At 39.7% G+C, this 22286-nt stretch overlaps 1 protein-coding gene across 7 annotated transcripts in view; it reads right to left on the reverse strand.

Moving 5' to 3' along the window:
* Positions 1–22286, reverse strand: part of Akap13 (A-kinase anchoring protein 13) — a 283839-nt gene that overhangs the window by 200188 nt on the left and 61365 nt on the right. For all 7 annotated transcript variants that reach the window (XM_052160563.1, XM_052160546.1, XM_052160555.1 and 4 more), the window contains exon 2: positions 6139–6182. In XM_052160563.1, the coding sequence (XP_052016523.1) occupies positions 6139–6171 (33 nt within the window). In that variant the 5' untranslated portion in view covers positions 6172–6182. The remainder of the gene's footprint in view (positions 1–6138; positions 6183–22286) is intronic.

The following is a 22286-nucleotide window of genomic DNA, read 5'->3' on the forward strand; positions in this document are numbered from 1 at the left end:
AAGATAGATAAACCCTTAGCCAGACTGACCAAAGGGCACAGAGAAGGTGGTTCCAAACCAGAGACAACATTAGAAAAAATGAGAAATTTATCATACCATCTTATGAAACTTCTTTTACTAGCTTAACCAAGAAACCAAAAAGTTAATTCTCTAATACTTAGGAATGAATGAATGAATGAATGAATGATGCCAGCTGGAAGTGACAGCACATACCTTTAGTCCCAGTACAGGGGAGGCAAAGGCAAACAGATATCTCTGAGTCTCAGGCCACCCTGGTCTACATAGCAAGTTCAGGTCAGCTACACCTATACATTAAGACCCTACCTCAAGACAACAATAAGAAAGAAATAAAGTTAACAAAAGAAGGATACTGATTGCTTAGTAATCCTACAAAATCAGAGGAAAAGGACACAAAAAGCCAAATGGCTACAAAAATAAATGGCTTGTGTTTTTCCTAAATCTCAGTATGAAAAAAGTACTTTTTCTTTTTAAGAGACTAATGAGATATAACCACATTCTAATGCTATATGAAATCCTGAGCTAGGAGGAGAGGGCTACAAAACGTTTGAGATAGTCCCCCCCCCCCCAAAAAAAAATTGGATATAGACTTAGATTATCTAAGATCACTGCATTAATGTTGTAATTCCTATTTTTGTTTGCTGTACTAGGTTAAGAAGGAAACTATCCTAGTTATCAGGAAATAAATGCAGAAACATATAAGAATGGGATAATTCAATTTTCAAATGTTTCAAAATACAAACACAATGTAAATGATAGGGAGATGACACTAAAAGTGACAAATAGAGGGTATGTCACTTATTTGTAAGCCTAACTTATTTCAAATGAAATAATTAAAAATGTTAAAATGAAACAGATTAAATTTTAGTTAAAAGACAAAAGAATTTTATTTATGCAAATGGTGTGAGGTTTTTTACAGTTAAAGGAACAGCTGTGGGGCTTCCTTGTCACTTGGTATACAGAACAAAGAAAATGCACTGTCCTGCCCACTCACTAAGGAGACATCTTGAACTCATGTTTATCCAGCGTCACAATTGCTGTGAGATCTAAATGTCATAGGTATGCCATGCCTTTAACAGCTGGGTACTGCCTGAATAAGCTTTTTTTTTTTTTTAAGGTGTTATCTAAAAATGTTACCAGTGGCACAAATGAATATATGTTACCAATGGCCTTCAAAGAGAGAAGATAGTAAAATGATTATAATAAAATTGTATCAACCACCTCTTAGGTTCACAAATGGACTAATAATGTTTTTCCTTTTTGTTTCAGTTATTAACTTTTCTGTTGCTCTGATAAAAAAATGCATAACTAAAGAAACTTAAAAGATTTATTTCAGCTCATGGCTTAAGAGGAAATACAATCCAGAATGATAGCAAGACTGTAGAGGCTGGGCAATTTCTTCTATTAAGGAAGCAGAGAGAAATGAATGTTAGTCATGCTTTTTCCTTTTTACTGATCCTAGGACCAACCCACAGGGATCATACAGTCCATACTCATGGTGGGCCCTTCCTCCTCAGTTAAACATCTAATAGCCACATCTACAGGCTTGTCGAGGCTTGTCTCCTAAATCCTGTCAAATCGACAATCAAGATTAACCTCCGTAACAACTTTGAGGCAACTGAAGAAAACTGGAGTGGGAGAAGTGGTCCTCCCCAGGGAAGAGTAGACCAACTGCTTAGCCCCATGTCAAATGGGCAGCCCTGAAAACACGCATACAAGTAACATTATATGGCTGAAAGGGTTATATTTAGAAATATATATGCAGGGAGAGCAGGGAGGAGTATATTGGAGGGTTTAAAGAGAAGAACAAGACAGGAGAAATGTAATTTTATTAATCTGAGAGAGACAGACAGACAGATAGAGACAGAGAGATTTACCATCATACCCTCACAAAGTAATTCAGATATGAAAGAACTTTTCCAAAAGCAGAATCTCGACAGCACTGTTCTAAGTTAGCTTCTTGGCTAAACTATCAATCCTCAGTTCAAAATAATCTATTTACAACTATACACTGATCTCAAATGTGTAGTCCAAAATAGATATGCTCAAACTACCTAAAACTCCAAGCTTCCCCAGGCCAGCACACGCTCATTAGGATAAATCTCAGCATCCAAAGAGACTCCGAGCTGTTGTAGGGTTTGCTTTTAGAGCATGTGAAGACAAATACTGTACCTCCCTGTGTGGGATGGCAGGTCTAAGGAGATTACCGAAGGGTCTCTGATAGCCTACAAAATCTAGCTTCCCCTTATTCCCTAAGTCTCTAACCTCATCCACAGGAGGCCAGACTTCCCAGCCACATGCTCACTATGCCCAAGCACTGTCTGCTGCTCTCCATGGCACCTGCCAGTTTCATAGGAAGCTTCTGCAGCAGTTCCCGTGAGGATGTGTACTTCCCCAGGCCACCCAGGACTCTGCTTCAGTAACAAGACCCTCTGAAGCCTTCTCTGCCACCCAAACCCAAAGAACCCCTAGGCAGGCACCATCATATCCCCTGGGTTTATGTAGTTCATACAACACTTTCCTTCTTTAAAATGTCTTCTGCATCAGTTATTTTCCTCTCCTTATTGTAGTGCAAGTGCCAAGAAGGCTTCTGTTTGGTTCATGGATCAAACTCCAGCATCAGGAACAAGTGTGGGTCAAACAAGACACCTGAATTAAAGAACTGATCTCCATCCTAATTTTCAAGTCTAATGCTGATATGTGACTGACATTATTCCAGGAATAAAATGCTAAAAGCTGAAATATTAATTTGTAGGTCTGTCCAAACTTTGACACTGTTACATAACATTGAACACCTACACAGTTCATGACTGAGAAATCAAGCGATCAAATTTTTCAGGTTCCTGATTTTTGTGTTGGGAGGCAACCATTGATATGCTGGGACTCGACAGCTCTCCAGCAGGTAGGAACATCTGGATCTACTTGTTGCTGTCCAGTGGGACAATGGCTCTCTTGCTGAATATTCCTGAAAGCTTTCTGGAATTCTTCTGATTCACCTTTGTCTTCTTCCTCGACTGTCCTCTACTCTTAACACCTTTATCTTCTCCTAAAGCTCATCTATCCTCACAGTCAAATGATACAGACTATCTCCACTTCACCCTAGAGTTCCAAGCTCAGCATCTCACAGGAAAGCTATGTGCCGTATGTATTTAAAGAACAAGTGTATTTCCTTCTGCCCACCCTATCACTTACAGTGGCATCAGCCACTTCTCAGTCCCATCAATCATTCCTCACACTTTCACTTCTCATTTTAAATAAAGCATTTGGCTCTCTTGTTCTTTTATAACACTGTCTGCATCTACCACTGCCTTCCATTTTTACTCTCACTATACTATCAAGATCAACACATGGAAAAGCATATTACCATGAATTTTCACCATTTTAATCACCCCCCACTCGACAGAACCTACACCATCCTAGCAACAATCAATACTTTGGTGGAGGTGCAGAGTACATCCTCTGCAGATCTAATTCACGTACCTAATATGAAGGCTGTCCGCACACAAGAACTAACATGTAAGGAGAAGAGAATATACTTACACTGAACGACTGGCCTAATTTACAACCCAGCGACTCCACATCCACCAAGAACATTTCCTCCAAGAAATAACTATGCGTTAAGGCAGCCTCACCTAAACTATTTCACAATACAAGCATCTGCCTAGTGCATACCTCTTATTTTGAGGCAGGGTCTCACTCTGTAACTAGGTTGGCTTCAACACATGGTGATCCTTCTACTTCCAACCTCATGACTGCTAGGACTACAGGTCTGTGGCACTATGCCTGGCATGCACTTTTTAACTATTGCGAATTGTTTTGTATGAAACTCTACTCAGTGACTGAGTAATTATTTGGAGTTCAGTCTGCTTTTCTTAACTTAGAGATGAAAGGTCTCAGGATTGTCTTCCTTCTTTTGAAGGAGATTCTCTCCTCTGCTCCTTACACCCCAGGAGACCTCAAATATGTAATTTAAAAAGAGAACTTCAACATAGTCTTTGATCTTTTGCTCACTACTTTGTTTTCTAGGCACAGAGATCTGGCTAATACACTGCTACACTGAACCTGCTTTTCTTAATTTAGTCCATACACAGTGGAATATATTGTTATTCTTTTCAAAAAGACACAACAAAACTTTGCCATTGATTATGACTGCTGACATACATTTGAAAGGTAAGCTTAAGATTTCTTCTGCAGAACCTGTTGATTCCTTTATACATATAGTCAGATATAGTGTGCTTGTTTTAATAAGAATCCTTAAAGATGATTCTTGCCTCTCTAAAATTGTGCTTTTTGTTTACTATTGTTGCTATTCTCTGTCTCTGTCTCTGTCTCTCTCTGTGTGTGTGTGTGTGTGTGTGTGTGTGTGTGTACATGAACATATATATGAGGCCAGAAATCAAAGCCTGGTCTTGTCCCTATCACTATGAACATTTTCCCCTTTGAGATAGTCTCTCTCATCTGGAGTTTTCTGATTGGTGAGAACAGCTGCACTGAAAGCTCCCAAGATTTTCCTATCATCTTCCTCTCTCCACTTTCCTGCCACATCTGGCTTTTTATCTGGTCTGGGATCTGAACTCAGGTCCCCATACTTTACCTATTGAGCCATCTCTCCCACCCCCAGAATGAAGCTTTTTAAAATTTAAGATGTTTATAGTTCTTTCTGACTCATCCAGAAAACAGCCTCCAATTATGGCTTTGCCACTTTATCACATGTTCAGACCTCATCTTCTTATGTCTAAGATAAAAATGGGTAAAGCAGATCATTCCTAAGTGATTATTTACTCTATAAATATTCATATCTGGTAGAGCCCACGATAGTAAGATTAGAAGGGCTTTTACCTCATCTCTTTGCCACTATTTTCTATTACAATTATCATTCAGAAAACCACAAAGAAAATTCTACACACACACACACACACACACACACACACACACACACACACACACACACACACGCACACACACACACTGAATGGGGCACAGTATCACTATGTAGTCTCGGCTGGCCTAAAGCTCCCTGTGTAAACCACGATGGCTTTAAACTCAGAGACTGCCATTCCCAGCACCGACATAGCAACTCACAACTACCATTAACTGCAGTTCCTGGGGATTCACATCCAACACCCTCTTCTAGTCTCCAAAGGCTCGAGGCACACATGTGGCACACATACATACATGTAAGCAAACATTCAGACACACAGAAGTAAAATCTTTTTAAAAAGCAAAATGGCAAGGAACAGAACAGCATCTTCTGCATATCCTAAGCCTGACAAGGAATTTGTCTCTAAACATATAAATAATCTGTTTACAACTCACTGACATGAATAACCCAGTTTTTAGATGGCAAAGGGTCTGAACAGATATTTCACATAGGTACACAGTCACTCAGCCAACATCTGCTCAGTGCCTCCCACTATTCCAACATCTGTCCTTTGTCCTATACAAACTGCAGAGACTTCTGAAACAACTAATGGGGCCCTTGTTTTCAAGGTGACTCAAATCTCATTAGATGAGCTTCTCCCAATCTCGAACCACTGCAGTACAAGGCCCAAGGGCTTCTCACAGTTCTGGCTGACTCCTCACCCCCAGACACCCTTTCCCACTTCAATGGAATCAATTCATTTCTACAGCAATAAGGAAAAGGCTATCTAGAATTTACCTTATTCAACTTGGGTTTGTTCATTTAGCCACATCACCTTACAATGCCCCTCATTTTAGGGAAGTGATATGCCAGTTTTAGCCAGAGTCCTGAGATAAGTAGTATTTTAGCCAACAGCATGGCATCGCAAAGTTGTAAGGCAGAGTATCTCCATTCCATTTTTACAGAAAGAAATACACCTTAGTCCTACCTACAGGGCATGCTGTTTCATATGAGCATCCTACCACACTGACTAGATTACTCAAATAGTAAAATACTATTGCTCTCAGTTCACCTCCATGCACATATTAGTCATTTAGGACTTCTAAATCAAAACTAATTTCATAAATGTATCATTATACCAATTAAAGTGTAATCATGTAAAAATATTCCTAATGTCTACATGAGAGTTCAGGTTAGTCATAGTAAGTAAACAAGCATGGGTAAGTATAAAATCCAAATAAACCACATTATTTACTTACATATAATGGAGCTTGTTGTGGACTAAGTTTCATGACCCAGGACACTGAAACAAAAAAGGAAGAAATAGATGAGACTAAAACCAAAATTTGTCAACCAAAATATAAAAAAATATACCAGCTAACAGTTATAGATGTCACTGGTGGCTCTTTGAGTATAAAAGTTGTAGACATCACCTAACAACAGTTGTAGATGTCACCTAACAACAGTTGTAGATGTCACCTGTGGCTCTGTGAGTATAACCCCAAGTCTCAGTGGTGTACACTCATCTCTCCTTAGAGATTTGAGAAGACGGAAGTTCAAAGGCTACAGAAGGCTTAGGTTCTAGTCTTTTCGGAAGAGGATGAGTTTCCAGATTGAAAATTCAAGGTCAACAGCTTCCCAGCAAACATCCTCAGTTGCGCTTTCACATGACATCCTAAGCTCATCAGCTACTGCTTACCAGCCCATGACCCCAGAACCCCACTGGAAGTTTGTGGTAGAACTAGTAACAGAAGACCACTAAGTTTGTGGTATAACTAGTAACAGAAGACCACTAAGGTGCTCTCCATTTCTGCCTTTCCCTCAGAAAAGGAAGGCTATAGTTTGCCTTTAACAGCTAAAACCAATAGTCAAATTTCTGCAACTGAATTCTCACTACCCCCCCACCACACACACACAACAAATCAATAAATATTCTGAGATAGAAGGGGTAAAGCTCACAAGGCCTCAACCATAGACAAAAAACTGTAAGTAAGCAATACCAAGAGCAGGAGAAATCATCTTTCCCAGGGAAGGGCACACCAAGTGATTGTCCAACACCAAATGGTCAGCCCTGAAAACACATTCATACACCTAACATTATACGAACTGAGCAAGTTATATTGATATATTTAGAAATATACACAGACAACAATAATTAAATAGAAAGAAGGGTACATGGGAGGTATTGGAAAAAAAGGGGGGAAGGGAGAAATGATATAACATCAAACATAAACATAAAAAATTAAACATATTAAAAAATTAAAAATTAGAAAATTACCCCCCTCCCAAAAAAAAGAAAAACGAATAGCATACTCTTAAATGTTTGGCTTGGTAATTTTATTAGGACAACAGAACAGTGGGTCCTTTGCCCTTGAATATAAACTGATCTGACCTCACCTAAGTAAGAGGAAACCAAAGTGAATTGATTAAAACTTCATCTGAAATTTTATTCATAATAGATAAGTTAAGGCACATACTAACTGGCAACCCCAGCAGTATAGAAACATCACTTAGTGCAAAACAGTAGGTGAACTCCAGATTTCAGAAGTCCAACAATAAAACCGGAATCTAAACAGCATAAAGTTAGAGGTTTTCAATAGTCAAGTTTTCATGATCATAAATAATCTAAACACACTTCTCAAAATAAGCTTCCTCATAGAACTACCACATATCAAGCTGTGTGTGTGTGTGTGTGTGTGACAGAGAGAGAGAGAGAGAGAGAGAGAGAGAGACTCACCCCCAAAGCAACTAACATACATTGGTGGTGGGGGGTTCCATTATTCTAGTAGTAAATCATTTCCAACCCGTTCTAGTGCCGTGCCACAGGCAGGCTCTCCCATGTTTGATGAGGCATCTCTACAGCCTCCCTGGCTCACCTCTCTAGTCTGTTCTCAGACCCGCAGTGCTCCTTTCTCCTTGCTTGTATTCATTTAAGGACTTTGAACTAAGAGGTACTAAAATCACTGAAAACCAAGATCAGAAATGTATCAGCTCTTTTTAACAGAAAAGCTAAGTATATTTCAGGCCATTATACTCAAAGAGAAAACACAGACAGATTAAAAACAAAGGCTAGGGGCTGGAGAGGTGGTTCAGCAGCTGAGAACACTTGTTGCTCTTCCAAAGGGCCAGAGTTCAGTTCTCAGCACTCATAGCTACTGCAGCTGCCTGTAACTCCAGCCTCAGGGGATTCAATCCTCTCGTGTGGCCTCTTTGAGAAACTACACTCAAGTGAGCATAAATCTACACAAAGTTAAAAAAATAAATAAAAGTAATCATTAAAAAAAGGTGTTGATGAGCTTGAATAGTTTTTTCAGTGCATTAAACATCTACTTAATTTTAGGTTGCTAACATCTTAATTGGTTTTTCAGATCCCATTCAGACTTGCCTGGAATGCAGAACTAGAAGAAAATATAAGTTTATGAGTCAATGTGCCTTGACTAATTTATGAAATGGTTCTGCCATTATACACTGCAAAATAATATTAGTTACACAGACATAGAAATTAATACTCCAGAAATCCATTAGGACTAAGGACTGGCAGCATCTGTGGTGAGAAGCAGTTTGACTCACTAGCCATCTTATAAAATGTTCATGATTTGCTAAAAAAAAAAAAAGAAATAAAATGCTGATTTCAAGTGGTTTCTCTAAGGACTGTGACCGTACTAGTGAGAATCACATGAGGGAAGGCGAGCTGATGCCGTCTCAATAGTGGAGAATTGTAAACTCATCTAGACGAGCAACAAAACCAGTCCCATACACAGAGCTCCAACGCAAGGATTAAAGAGGAATGACAGAGTGTCTGCCAGCCCACACTTTTCAAAGAGTCAGATCACTGTTATACTGGCAACACAGGGCACCAGAGAGAATCCATCTGTCAAAAAGAATCAAAGCAACGATCAGAAGGCTCCAGGGATGGCTGGGGAACTGGGTGACTTTTAGGCTCCTTAAATGCTGACACACAAGAAGAGAATTAACTGTCACAGCACTTTATATTTGATGTTTCATTCCTTCTCTGCAGAGCACACTATCCGCCCCCTTTCATCGATTCAAAGAATAATTACTTAACACTAAGGACAAAAGAGGAAAGAGCCAAAATCTGAACATGCAGACTTTTCCCCCCATGTCACCAACTAGGAGTCTTTGGCCTTATTAATAACATCCAATAATCTCATTAATTTAAGATAGAAAGCTTTACAATGTAACCTAAAGCAAATCACAAATTCAAATGAATTGTTTTCAGCTAACAACAATACAGAGAAATACAGTGAAAGCTGTCTAACATTTGAACTAAAAAGAAATACCAAAATTCAGATTTAAACAATATGATGCTATGAAGTATGGTCACAAATCTACAACTCTGTAAAACTAGCTAGGAGTTAAAATGGGTCCTAAACCTGATGCGTGTGAAATAAGCTATTGACAGTAACCAGGTGCTTCTGTCCTTCTCACTTTATTTTATAATGTGGAGGGAACACAAATTTCCTATTTTACTGTTGTATAAAAGCGGCATATTCACTTTATTTCAAATTTTAATCCAACTGTCACAATCAAATAAACTAACATTCTCCTATACTTTGAACAACTCTCAGTCTTTTCTTCATAGGGTACAGTGCAGACACTATGATTAAACTGCTACAGTTAAGTGTGCAGTGTTTACAAAAAAAAAAAAAAACATTTTGGAATTTTCTTAATTATTGACTATAAAGGGGTATGTAGAACATGAGATTGGGCATGTTTGGGGTGGTACGGCCAAAAATGATGTGTAGAAATTTAATCACTATACAAGATATCACAGAAACGAAGGCATGGAATTCTATGGCTATAAGGCTGACCTGAGGGAAAGAGAGGACAGGAAGCAATGTGGTTGTATAAATCTGAGTGAGAAATCTTAAAGACCACAAGAAAATTATAAATAACTATAGTGTCCACAAACACAGTTTAAAGACCAGGTTGCAAAGAGTTGAAGTTTTATGGCTCATGTTTCTAATACAGTATGTAAAATTAACAAATACATCTGCAATTAAGGGAGCTTTATTTATAGAAAGAAACAGCAGAATCATCCAGCAAGCCATTTCCAGTAACAACCTTTAGTTAAAAGCCAGTGTGACGCCTGTAGCGTAAGTAGCAGCGTGTACCCACCTGAGGTTTCATGTGCCTCAAAATGCTATCAGCTAAAAACAAGTGCTAATATGGGAATGGCAAAAGGAGGTGACACAGTATTCTCAACAAAATCTCCAGTCCTCAACATATTACTCCTCCTAAAGCAAACTGCTTTTCTGAATCCCAGGCTCCTTAGTTACAGAAAGGGCATATAATTATTGCATGTACTACAGGATTGGTGGAAGAATTAAAATACAGAAACCAGGTACAGAATCAGATACAGAACCAAGAACTTTACCAGAGAGACCAAAAACCATTGCTTCATCTTCTTGTAGTTTCTTGGTCTCACAGAAAACCATGAAATATTAAATGAAAACTTTCAAGTACCCAGAGATAGCCTTCTGATAACATCTTAAAATGGACTGGTATGTAAATTATATTCTAAAATAATACAGAAACCATAAGGAAAAAATTTGTGACAAATACTAAGAGTTGGTAAGTCTACTGGTTATATTTCTCCATGTAACCAAATACCTGACAAGAAGAAACTGCAGGGAGGAAAGGTCTGTTTGGGGTCAATCTGGGGGTACAGTCTACCATGGCAGGACGGCATAGCAGAAGCTGCATCAGAGAGATGGCTGATCAGACTGCATGTGCAGTCCGGAGGCAGCAGGGAGATGGATGCTGGTTTCCAGTGGCTTCCTGCTCCCCGCAGTACCCCTCTATAAGGTCAGACATGGTCCTGAATCTGGGAGATGTACTGCCCATACTTACAGTGAGTTTTCCCTCCCTCTGTTAAACATCTCTGGAAACATCCTCAAAGACACACATAGAGACATGTCATCCCAGATGATTCAAGCTGGACAAAAAGTAGACATCAGAGTGAAGCACAGTAGGAGTATATGGCCTTGGGGATTATAGGAAATTTTCCTTTCCACGTTGTCTCACCTTTAACTAGTCAAATAAAATCTGAAGATTAATTTTGTAGTTTTCCAACACATATCTGAATTGCAAACATGTAAAAGACAGTTTGCTAAATGTGCGAAACTGAAGGAAAAGCAAAACAAACAACTAAAATCTTTACTAATGGTTTTTACAGAATGTGTACCTATAGATATAGTTAACATAAATAAATTACTCTAAGCCTACAATGAAGCATTCCGGAAACTGGGGATAGGCATTTCGCAGGCCGGACACGATTATTGGGTAATTTCATTTATAAACTTGGTGATCTCCATTCACTTACTAGAGACTACCTGTCTAGGTCTAACAAAATCTGTAACTTTATTTAAAGTGGTTTTAAAAACAAAATATCAGACTGGAGGTGGCTCAGCAGTTAAGAGCACTGATTGCTCTTCCAAAGGTCCTGAGTTCAAATCCTAGCAACCACATGGTGGCCGACAACCAGCTGTAATGAGATCTGATGCCCTATTCTGGGGTGTCTGAAGGCAGCTACAGTGCACTTACATATAATCAATAAATAAATTAAAAAATAAATATCCTTGACATCTCCCCAAGTCCTAGAAGGGAAGGAGAGTGATTAAGAACTCATACAAGTATACACAGAGGATTTCTACTGTCAGAGCTCCTACATTATAGAATATGCTTCAGATAATGTCTCTTGGCCAGAGACTCTACTAAGCACTAAGTATCATCAAGTCCTAGAACCCAAAGCATGTATGGTGGGAGTAAACATAAAATGACAGTGCAAACACGCTAAGGATTCTGGTAAAAGAAAAAATGTTCAGTTCTTGCTCAAAGAAAACAACATAATCCAATGAATCTTTCTTACATTCCTAGGAACACAGGCTGGTTGATCTAAGTGTGTACTGACTGGGAAGTTGAGGAGGCTAGAACACAGGATTCTAAGTCAAAAGAAAAAGATAAAGAGTTTGCAGCATCAATGGGGTTTTCCTGTTAAGAAAACCAAATGATTGCCTGCTTCTCTCTCTCTCTCTCTCTCTCTCTCTCTCTCTCTCTCTCTCACACACACACACACACACACACACACACACACACACACACGGGGTGTGCTTGCCTCTGTTTACAACTGCGTTAACTACTGAGTGGCCAGCTATCTGCAGTGGTCCTTGTGCCGTATCTCAAGGCAGAGGTTCAAAGTTCTGTTAAGTAACATAGTCTTTCACTCTATCTAGAGTCAAAATCAAGAACCACATCTGGGGCTGTCTCTGCTCTGCAATCAGGGCCAACACACTTTGGGAAATGAGGAAACTCATCAGCACGGATCTGATTCTCTGCTAACTTGGCAGTTAGCCTTGCTCTGTCACATGACACAGTTCTTATTTATTAATCATCAAGGAAGGGGGAAACAGCCTCATCCAAATGAGCAAGAATCCTCCATAAGCCGCAGAAGGTGGGAAGGAGAGAACAGTGAAGACTCTGAAGCAGACTCAGACTCAACAGAGAAACAAACATCCACATTAATTAAGGACACAAACAAGCAAACACCCCACGGACACATTCACTTACCTACTTGTTTCTGGCCAATGCTGGGTTGTCCAGCTGGCAGAATCACCGCAAATTTAGGGCAAATATACTTATGCACAAATCAAAGTAATAATGAGCATTTTAACCTCAGAAATAAATAAAAATAAAAACTGTAAATGAGGAAACTAAACCAATTTAAAGAATCACAACTTTGGTCTGAACACGAAGCTTAGTCACAGAGTACTTGCCTAGCATGCTTGAACCCTAGTTGTGCCTTGGGTTCAATTTTCAGTATTGTGAGAAAATAAAAAAAAATTAGAACATCTTTTTATATTCATCTTAAGAGATTATTTTAGAATTCATAAGAGCATCCCAGACCCTCCCTTTTTATTACATTCATACAACTCAATGATATAAAAAGAGCAAAGAAAATCCTTTCACTTTTCTGAGCTCCTACAGCATTTCATGACCAAACCTAATTACTAAGCCTTAGAAATATGTATGTCTCATCCTACCAATTTATTAAGGAATACACACACACACACACACACACACACACACACACACACACAGTTAATTAAATTACAGTACAATGAGAACAGTAACAAAGTTACAATGGTCAGGATGGAGCAATGAACTCTCTAGAAAGGGGATCCCAGGCAGCCATTACTGGAGGAGGCAAACCAAGAGGCAAGTCTCCCCACATGGCCATGGAGAAAGCGCAAAGGACACAGCGCAGCAGTTAGAAGCCGTGAGTGCACAATGGGCTGCTGACCACGACAAACATGAAGTACAAGCAGAAAAAGGAGGGGAGAGGAGCTAGGAGGAAAACCTCGTGGACATCATGGACATCTGAATGCCCCCCAGATTGCCTGGCCTTAGAAAGCCAGGACAGGAAAGAGGAGAGAACACATGAACAAACTATGTTGTGTCTACATTCTAAAGAAACCATAGCCATGCAAACATGACCACATGAAATGTGTTATTTTTAAAGGTTGGCTCATATTTTTGTTATTCACAACTAGATGCCCAAAGACTCGTAAGAGTAGAATGCAAGCCGTTTGCAGTCACAAGGCCCCAACTGAAACCCACCCAGACAAAGTGGAGAAGCTGCTGTAGATCACAACCACTGAGACAAGGCAGATTCTCGCCATGCCCTCCCCAAAGCCAGCACAGTCTGGCGTCCTATCCTGGTTGTTCTGCACCAGCACTGTGCTCTTTGCTGCGATCCGACCCCTAGCCTGATCCCACTAGACCCTTTGTAATGTAAAGGGTCTCAGCAGCAGAACAGATCAGGCTCCTTCCCTGGGAGGAATCACTGCCAACTTGCCTGTCTCTGCTTGTAGACTGAATGCCAGGGCCTTATCATCCTGAGAAAATCTCTCCAGACTCCACTCACTCTCTGACTCCACCTTCCTAAAACACTATTTTCATTCTGTAATTCTCTCATACACTGGAATAAGCAGCCTTTAAAGGACTTCTGAGGTATCAATCCCTTTTCTTACATGTTTCTAGGGCACAACACTAAGAGTAACATGCCAAGACTCAAGGATAACACTATATGCTTCGTTTAGGGGATGCATGTGACTCACTGTACTTTAGAGCATTTCTCCCCATGAAGTAGCTTATACACAGTTGGTGTAAAATACATATAACTTACTAACTGTTGTGGCCTAGTGAATATACGAATGCAGTGTTTAGGCCTGAGAATCTCATGTGGGAAAGGCTCTACCATATTTTACCTTTCTATCTGTAAAATAGAGATAAATACAAAGGTGTGTAAAAATTTTAACACTGTGGTAGGCAATAAGGAAATAATAAGTTCTTGTCCCTAATACCTGGTATAAATGATGTTGACAACCATTTCATGGCTAATCTTACATTATAATCAATTTCTACATTCTAATATCTAATACTAATTAATCTATAATCATAAGCACAGGGTAATGCTCAGGAAATTGTTGAGTAAATAGAAACAGGACTCTATTAAAAATGCTATTTGTCCCTAGGGAAGTTTCGGATGTCATTTACACTGTCCTTGCTATCTAACGCCTGAGCAGTGTTCAAGGTCTCCTTGAACATTATCTATGCAACCTTAGGTACTCCTGGTTTCCTGTCCCTTTACATACCTCAGCCCAGTGTAGGCCTTTGCTCTAGCTAGTACCCTCAACCCTGGCTATTATTAAAGGATTCTTGCTTGTAATCCAACCCCACCATCGGCAGGATAAGCTGAATACTGTATAATATTTTCTCGTTTCTGCACTTGACTTCTGCCCTTACTTTGATAACTTACCACATCACAAAGGTATTTGCTCTGTAGTGCCCTTCTCACCACTACCACACATGTACCATGTCATCCCACAGTGCTGAGCACACGAATAAGAGCTTTTAAAACAACAACAATACAAATAAGAAACAAGGAAACTTGACAAAAGATCCATGAAACTGAGTAGGAAGAGGTCTTAAGAGGTGAAGAGATGGTAGTGTACAAGTGGCACAAGTTATAGGAATGGGAAGACTGGGGTTAAAAGTGGAGGCGGAGATACAGGGAGAGGAAGAGTGGGAGAGGAGAAACCAAAGCCAAGGGCTATGAGATGTGCTCACAGAGACATAATATTCTGTAAGTTCATTTCTAAAACTTTTTAAGGGCGTTTGAATATAGATACCCTGTGTGAGTGGACAATGCTCCTTCCAGAAGAAATGGGTTCTTAAACAAGAATCTCAGTGCCAGATGGGATATAGTTCTACAAGTTACTGGTCAGAGAGGGCAATGCAAGTTACTGCCATTGTTTCTGGTTTTCCTCCAAAACAAAATGATAAAATCCTTTTGCCAAAACCAGAACACACTTTAATTGCAAAACAGACAGAAAAAAAATCTAAAAGTGACTTAAAGACTTCATTCCTTCATGGCTAGTTTTCATAGTGCTGGATGATGCTGTGCAGGCAGCCGTCAGAGGGAAGACAGCAATGTCCCATCCAGTGCTGAACCTTGTGTGCTCACAACTGGTCAAAGGCTTTAGAATAACTGACCACTGAGTGATCACATGTAACCCCTTTCTACCATTCGGGCTTGGGAAATTTCTTTGAAGAGGGGACGGAAATGATTTCTTATTACATTATGTGACAGACAGAGGATAAAGAGGAGTGCCACTGAAAGCTGTCACAGACATGACATGGCCACTGCACTCATGAACTCTGCATCGCTGCTATGGTTACATGCATGAGGTTAAGCCAAGAACATTAGTTGATATTGTAGCGGGCGGCACTAATTAGACTATGTGGTAAGAAAAGAAAAGAAAAGAAAAGAACAGAAAAGAAAAGAAAAGAAAAAGCATGAAGGTATAAAGTGCAGGTGTTTAATGACTTCTGGGGGGAAATGGAGGGATAAGTATGATCAAGATATATACATGGATAAAACTGCTAAAGAGTAAAAGATAGTCTTTTTTAAAAAGAAAGAAAAAATCTGGCATTAACTTCAAAAACAAATGAATCTGAATTTCTGTGCCTGTCACGTCTCCTCTAGAGACATTGAGACATGACAGGAATAGACTGGGAGACTGGAAGGCTCTTCTAGCACACACTATTGGAGCTAAAGAGAAGGCTGGGTGTTCTCTCACCCTGTATTAGGTTTCCACATGACAGATGTAACCTCTGGGGAGATGAATACACAAGATCACCACTTCAATTAGCTTTTGATATTTACAAAGCCTATGATTTCCCACAATTGTGGTTTTTGTTGCTTTGCAAATATCTCAGTGGAGAAGGAAACTCCCAAAAGTCATTCCACAGGTGAGAATTTAGGCGCCAGCTATATCCTGCCATCGAAAGGAAAGGAACCTATTAAGTACTCTATGCATCCAGACAAGGGAGGGAAACCCACAAATTCAGTTAAGTGCTGCCATTTATCCCTACAGTAGTAAGAACAAACTTCAAATTTAGAAAATTCATACTCAGCTGTGAAACATGTAAACTGACTTCTACAGGGGTTAAAATAGATATCCGGCCCAGAGACTGCCAAACTCATGCCTTTATACTTCCTCCACACCCCCTCCTTTCTATCTCAAAAATAAGCAGCCTAATGGGCCAAGTTATCAGCGACCTGGGCAGCCTAAACAGCCCTGACCAGGACAAATCCCAGGTCCTATTTGTAGCTATCTTTCTGGGCCTGACATAACAGAGCCACGGGGCCAACCAGCTTGGACACATAACAAAAGCACCATCAACTGAATTACACAAGTAGAATAGAAGGCTAAAGAAGTCGTGAACAAGCTGAAAGCAGAGAACGTTAGCTTTTAAACCAAGAAAAAAAGTCTCCTGTGGCTAAATATTACATAATATTATGATATTATAATATTATAATATTATGATTCCACAATAATATTTGGGGAACAATGACACTGAAAATCAGGAGAGATGGCAACTTACAAAATAATCTCAAAGTTAGAAGGACCTGTGTTTACTAAGACTTAAAATATCTGCAAGTGTCTTAATGAAGTGAAAATGCTACAGAAACAATTCTAATACTTTCATCAATTTCCTATTTGGGTGTTGTTGTTGTTTATTTGGTTGGTTGGCTTTGAGATAGGTTTCTCTATGTAGCTCTCGCTGTCCTGAAACTTGCTCTGTAGACCAGGGTAGCCTCAAATTCATAGAGATCCACCTGTTTCTGCCTCCTGAGTCCTGGGACTAAAGGTGTGTGCCACTGCCACCAGACTTAAGGGAGTACACTGTCGCTGTCTTCACACACACCAGAAGAGGGAGTCGGATTCTGTTACAGATGGTTGTGAGCCACCATGTGGTTGCTAGGAATTGAACTTAGGACCTTTATAAGAGCAATTGGTGTTCTAAACCAGAGCCATTTCTCCAGCCCCTCCAAGGGGACTTTTAACCACAAGATATTTCTGATCTGAAGAATCCCTTGAGAACTCCTCTGCTTTATAACATAACACAAAACAGTGTTTTGCTGTTGTTTTTAAAGGTTGTGCCTGCATGCATGCCTGCAAAGAGTTTTTACATCACATGCATGCAGAAGTAAGAGAAGCCCAGAAGAGGGCATTACATTCCATGGAACTAGAGTTACGGAAGCAGTAGGGAGCCACGATTCGGGTGTGTGGAATGAGCCCGAGTCCTCTACATAGCAAGTAAGCTATCCAACACAGAACCTGGGTGGAATACCATCAACCTGTTAGTAGAAAATTTCACACAGACAGACAGACAGACAGGCAGGCAGGCAGGCAGGCAGACAGACATTGTTCTGAAATAACAGAAATGTTTTGAAACCTTTCATAACACATGAAGTAAGATATTCCTCACTCATCTCTAACATGTCAGGCAGTTCTAACCAAACTGAGTCTGCAATCTTGGGTGACATGATAAAAGAAAAGTATTAAGTGTTACTAAATATCTTTTTTTTTTAAGTATTATTAAGAAACTCTGCATATGTTAACATTACACAACACATACATGAAAATTTCCTTTCTTAAATAACATTTAAAGTTTGTCATAAAAAATACAGACCTGACAGATGGTGAAACACACCTTTAATCCCAGCACTCAGGAAGCAGAGGCAGGGAGATCTCTGAGTTGGAGACCAGCCTCATCTACATAGCAAGTTCCATGCCAGCCACAGTGAGACCCTGTTTCAAACAAAAGACAGATTTGGGGGCTGGAGAGATGGCTCAATGCAACCACTGCACATAGTGCCCTTGCAAGAGAACCTGAGTTCCATTCAAGGCACCCAGGTGAGGCAGCTCATAAATACCTAGAACCTGCTCCAGATTTAAAGCTTCTGGCTTCCTCAGGCACCTCCCAACACATGTATACCCACACAGAGAAACACACAAATACACACAGCCAAAAAAATAAAAGCAAACAAACAAAAAGAACTGGATACTTAAAAAAAAACATTTAGCATTTCTAGCTGTGTAGAAAGAAATGGCATAAAATCTAGAAAAGTAAAATAAATTGTACTTTATCATAAATACAAACAGGCCATATTACTGTACATTTAAAACTTAATATTTAATATGTGGGGCTGGTGAGATGGCTCAGCGGTTAAGAACACTGACTGCTCTCCCGAAGGTCCTGAGTTCAAATCCCAGCAACCACATGGTGGCTCACAACCATCCATAATGAGATCTGATGCCCTCTTCTGGTGTGTCTGAAGACAGCTACGTTGTACTTACATATAATAAATAAATAAATCTTAAAAAAAAACTAAAAGAATTTAAAAAAAAAAATTTAATATGTGGAGAATATTTAAGGTATGCTGTTTCCTCTCAAGTCCCCAAACACTAACATAGCCCAATTACAAATAACATTTTAAGACAAACTGCCTCAGTCTCTAGCCCAGCAGGGATGGAACCAAAGCAGAAGGCAGAGGACCCTCAGCCCAATCTCCACTCTCCTCACCTCCTCCTCCTCCTCCTCCTCCTCCACAATGAATGTCTGTGGAAGGCACTAGATATTTTCAAACTGAGTTCTGCACACAACTAGGAAGCCTGTAATATTCAGACAAGTGAGTAAGGACGATCAATTAGATCCAATACGCCAACCCATCTCACCTTTGCTGTTATTGTAAAAGTTTCTTTCCTCGCACCTGAAAACTATTTCTAAAACTCAACCATGGGCTTTTGCTTTGTGCAATTTTATGACAGAATCCCACTATGCAGCCTTCATCGGCCTGGAACACAGATAATCCAGCTGCCTCTGCCAGGATTAAAGGCCACCACCATGCTTTAAGAGTGTGTTGTAACCACTGGCAGTCAGAAGTGGTTGTGACCTGCCATATACCTGTTGTTCTCGAGAATCTGGGTTCAAAAGCCACCACCCACATAATGGCTAACAGCTGCCTTTAACTCTAGTTTCATGGGCTCCTGACGCCCTCTTCTGGCCTATGTGGCTATTGCATGCACATGGTGAACTGACATACATGCAGGCAAAACACCCATCTACACAAAATAAAATAAAATTTGAAACAAACAAACAAAAAAAAAAGATCAGGGAAAAATGTAACAGTATACTACTAGTATTCACACAGGTCACTAGAATTTGAACCCAGAGCTGACTCTAAAGTCATGTTTATACTTTTTCCACATACAGAAACATTGAGAGTACCGTAGGGATATGACCAAGAATAAGGAACGGGGATGGTTTTGTATACTGTACATTAATGCAGAAAAAAATGAATAGAGAAATTCTTAGAAGAATTTCACTAAGTAGAAGATTCTTGGCAGAGGGTGTAAAATTTTACTAATTAAATCACTGAAATGAAGAGAAAACAACGGTAGCATTTGTTGTTGGTTTTCATTTGTAAACCAATGTATATATGACACCTTCTGCTTTTCCAAAACAGTCAATAAGCAATCAACAGGCCAACCCATAGGCAAACAGAAACTTTTGCTGACAACTTTAGAAAAGATGCTTTAACGGAAGAAAAAACACAAGTGCTATGAAAGATGTGGAGTGAGAGGATACTGAGGCTTAAAGTTTTTTTTCCTAAGAATGTTTTATTCCAAATTCTACAAAATATGGGGGAAGGGGTCAGAACCAATACTCAAGCTGTAAGGATGAAAAGAGAGCCTATGGTTCAAAATTCTAGAGAAACAAATGTGTGATGATTCTGTTAGCTCTGCTGTTAAGTTAACCAACCTTAAGTAGTAATAAAGACCGTGCATCCTACCACTGCACAGCCCATACTGAAGAGCACACCAGCTTTTCAACGCAGCAATCACAAGGCCTGGAATCTGCTATTAAGCTGAGCAGACAACTGGCCTAGTACAATGGACAAAGCAAAGCCACATACACCGTGGCGTGCCATTGTAAACCCGAGCTGCTAAGCCAGGCCAGAGTAAGAAACAAAAACAGAAGGCAGCCACCCATGCAAGGAATGCCTCCCAGTCAGTCTCTCAGAAGGCAAAAGAAATACCACAGACTTGGAGGGACTTAAAACTCACCCATGGACTCTCCAAGACGCTACAATTTGTTAACAGCCTTAATAGAGCAAAACATTCCACTCTGGCTGAGAACGAACTGGACATAACTAACCCTTATGTTCTAATGTAAGGCACTTAGAACTAATTAAGCAATAAAAAGAATCTTGCCAGACAAATTAACCTGCTCCTTTCCAACTCGTGAAACTGTCACGATTCCTAAGAAATATTCTACAGCAGGAGAACCAGAGGTGATAACAGACAAGCTCAAAGGCCTGGGGCACATTCTCTAATATGTATTTCCAAGAGGGACAGGATGGCTTACAAACACTGGAGCAAAATAACAATTCCAAAAAAAAAAAAAAAAATTCCAATGCTAAAATCAATAGAATGGATAAGTAGTGAATGAGACTTGGAAGAGAGCTTTTGAATAAGTCAGTAAATGTGTAAGAAGACTGAGATTATTATACATTTTGCACAAAATATAGAAAACAACCTTCTGAAAGCAGCGAGGGAGTAAACGCAGAGGGCTGAGAATGTCGCTGAGATCCTCTTTTTTCCTTTCACTTTGCAGGAACAGGTACTTCCCAGACCGCATGGTAGAGCAGCTAGAGCTCACACAGAAAGCTGCAGCCTTAGAAGTCTACATATAAACTCCAAGCCCTCGCTAGACTAAATCGAACTGGTAGTGAAGAGAGTCCAAGGCTTCTAGCACAAAGCCAAGGCATAGAGATTAGACTAAAATGTATGCCCCAGAAAGAACAAACACTAACGTTCGGAAGATAAAAGAACATGATGGGCCCTAAAAAAAAAAATACCACCGAGGTGTAGCACGCATTACAGAGTACTAGGTATGTGGAATTTATTTAAAAATTTTACCAAATCCCTCTATAGTAACTGGGTTAGATAAAATCCAAAATATATGTTCACTTATGCTTGCATATGATTTCTAATTTTATTTTCATTGAGCTACAGACACATCTGTATATTTTAAATCGCATAAAGTACTTATATCTAGGATATAACAGAAACTCTTCCAACTTAACAAGACATCTCACTAAAAACAAATTATTTGAGTAAATCATGCCAGTAATGAAGATGTATGTTAACTTGGAGTACTGGAAGCTCAAGAAGAATGAAGAGCCCACAGGGCAGTAGAGGAGAAAAGATGCTTTAAGGGAAGAAAAAACACAAGTGCTATGAAAGATGTGGGGTTGGAGGATACTGAGGCTTAAAGATTTTATCAAGGATGGAGGGTGGGTTCCAAAATGTAGGATATATGAAAATGCTTTACAGAAACCTGCTACTTTCTTAACTAAGTTAAATATACAAGCACTGTGCCCAGTGCCATAGCATATACCTTGAATCCTACCTAACACTTGACAAGCAGAGGTAGGAGGCTCTCTGTGAGTTCAAGGCCAGCCGGGTCTACACAGTGAGTTCCAGACCAGCAAAGGCTAAATAGTGCAGGGGAAGAAGAAGAGAGAAGAAAATAGGGAGGAGGAGGAGAAGGAGAGGAGGAGCAGGAGGAAGAGGTTAAAAAAAAAAAAAAAAAGGAAAAGGAAGAGGAAGAGGAGGAGGACACCAACAACAATTAGCACAAATGTTTTACAAATGAATTTGAACAGAAATGTGAGTAGGTTGCAAATACTGCTCCCAGAAATTATAGGCTATTAAATAAAAATTCCAGGGCTAGGGATGGGGTATCTCACTATGAATTATTGGTCAAGGAGAAGCATCAACAACAGCTATTGCCACTAATCTTGATTGTTCACCAAAACTAGGTGGTAAAACCCATTTGCCAACTTTGGTTGCAGAACAGAGAGGAGTCAGGCTGGAACTGACCTGAAAATTTGTTCCCTACAGGCCACTGTGGGAGAAGAAATGTAATAACTGATCCCTACAAACTACAATTCCAATGCTCAGGG

The sequence above is a fragment of the Apodemus sylvaticus genome, chromosome 1 (genome assembly GCF_947179515.1).
Source record: "Apodemus sylvaticus chromosome 1, mApoSyl1.1, whole genome shotgun sequence".
In the NCBI taxonomy this organism is placed as follows: domain Eukaryota; kingdom Metazoa; phylum Chordata; class Mammalia; order Rodentia; family Muridae; genus Apodemus; species Apodemus sylvaticus.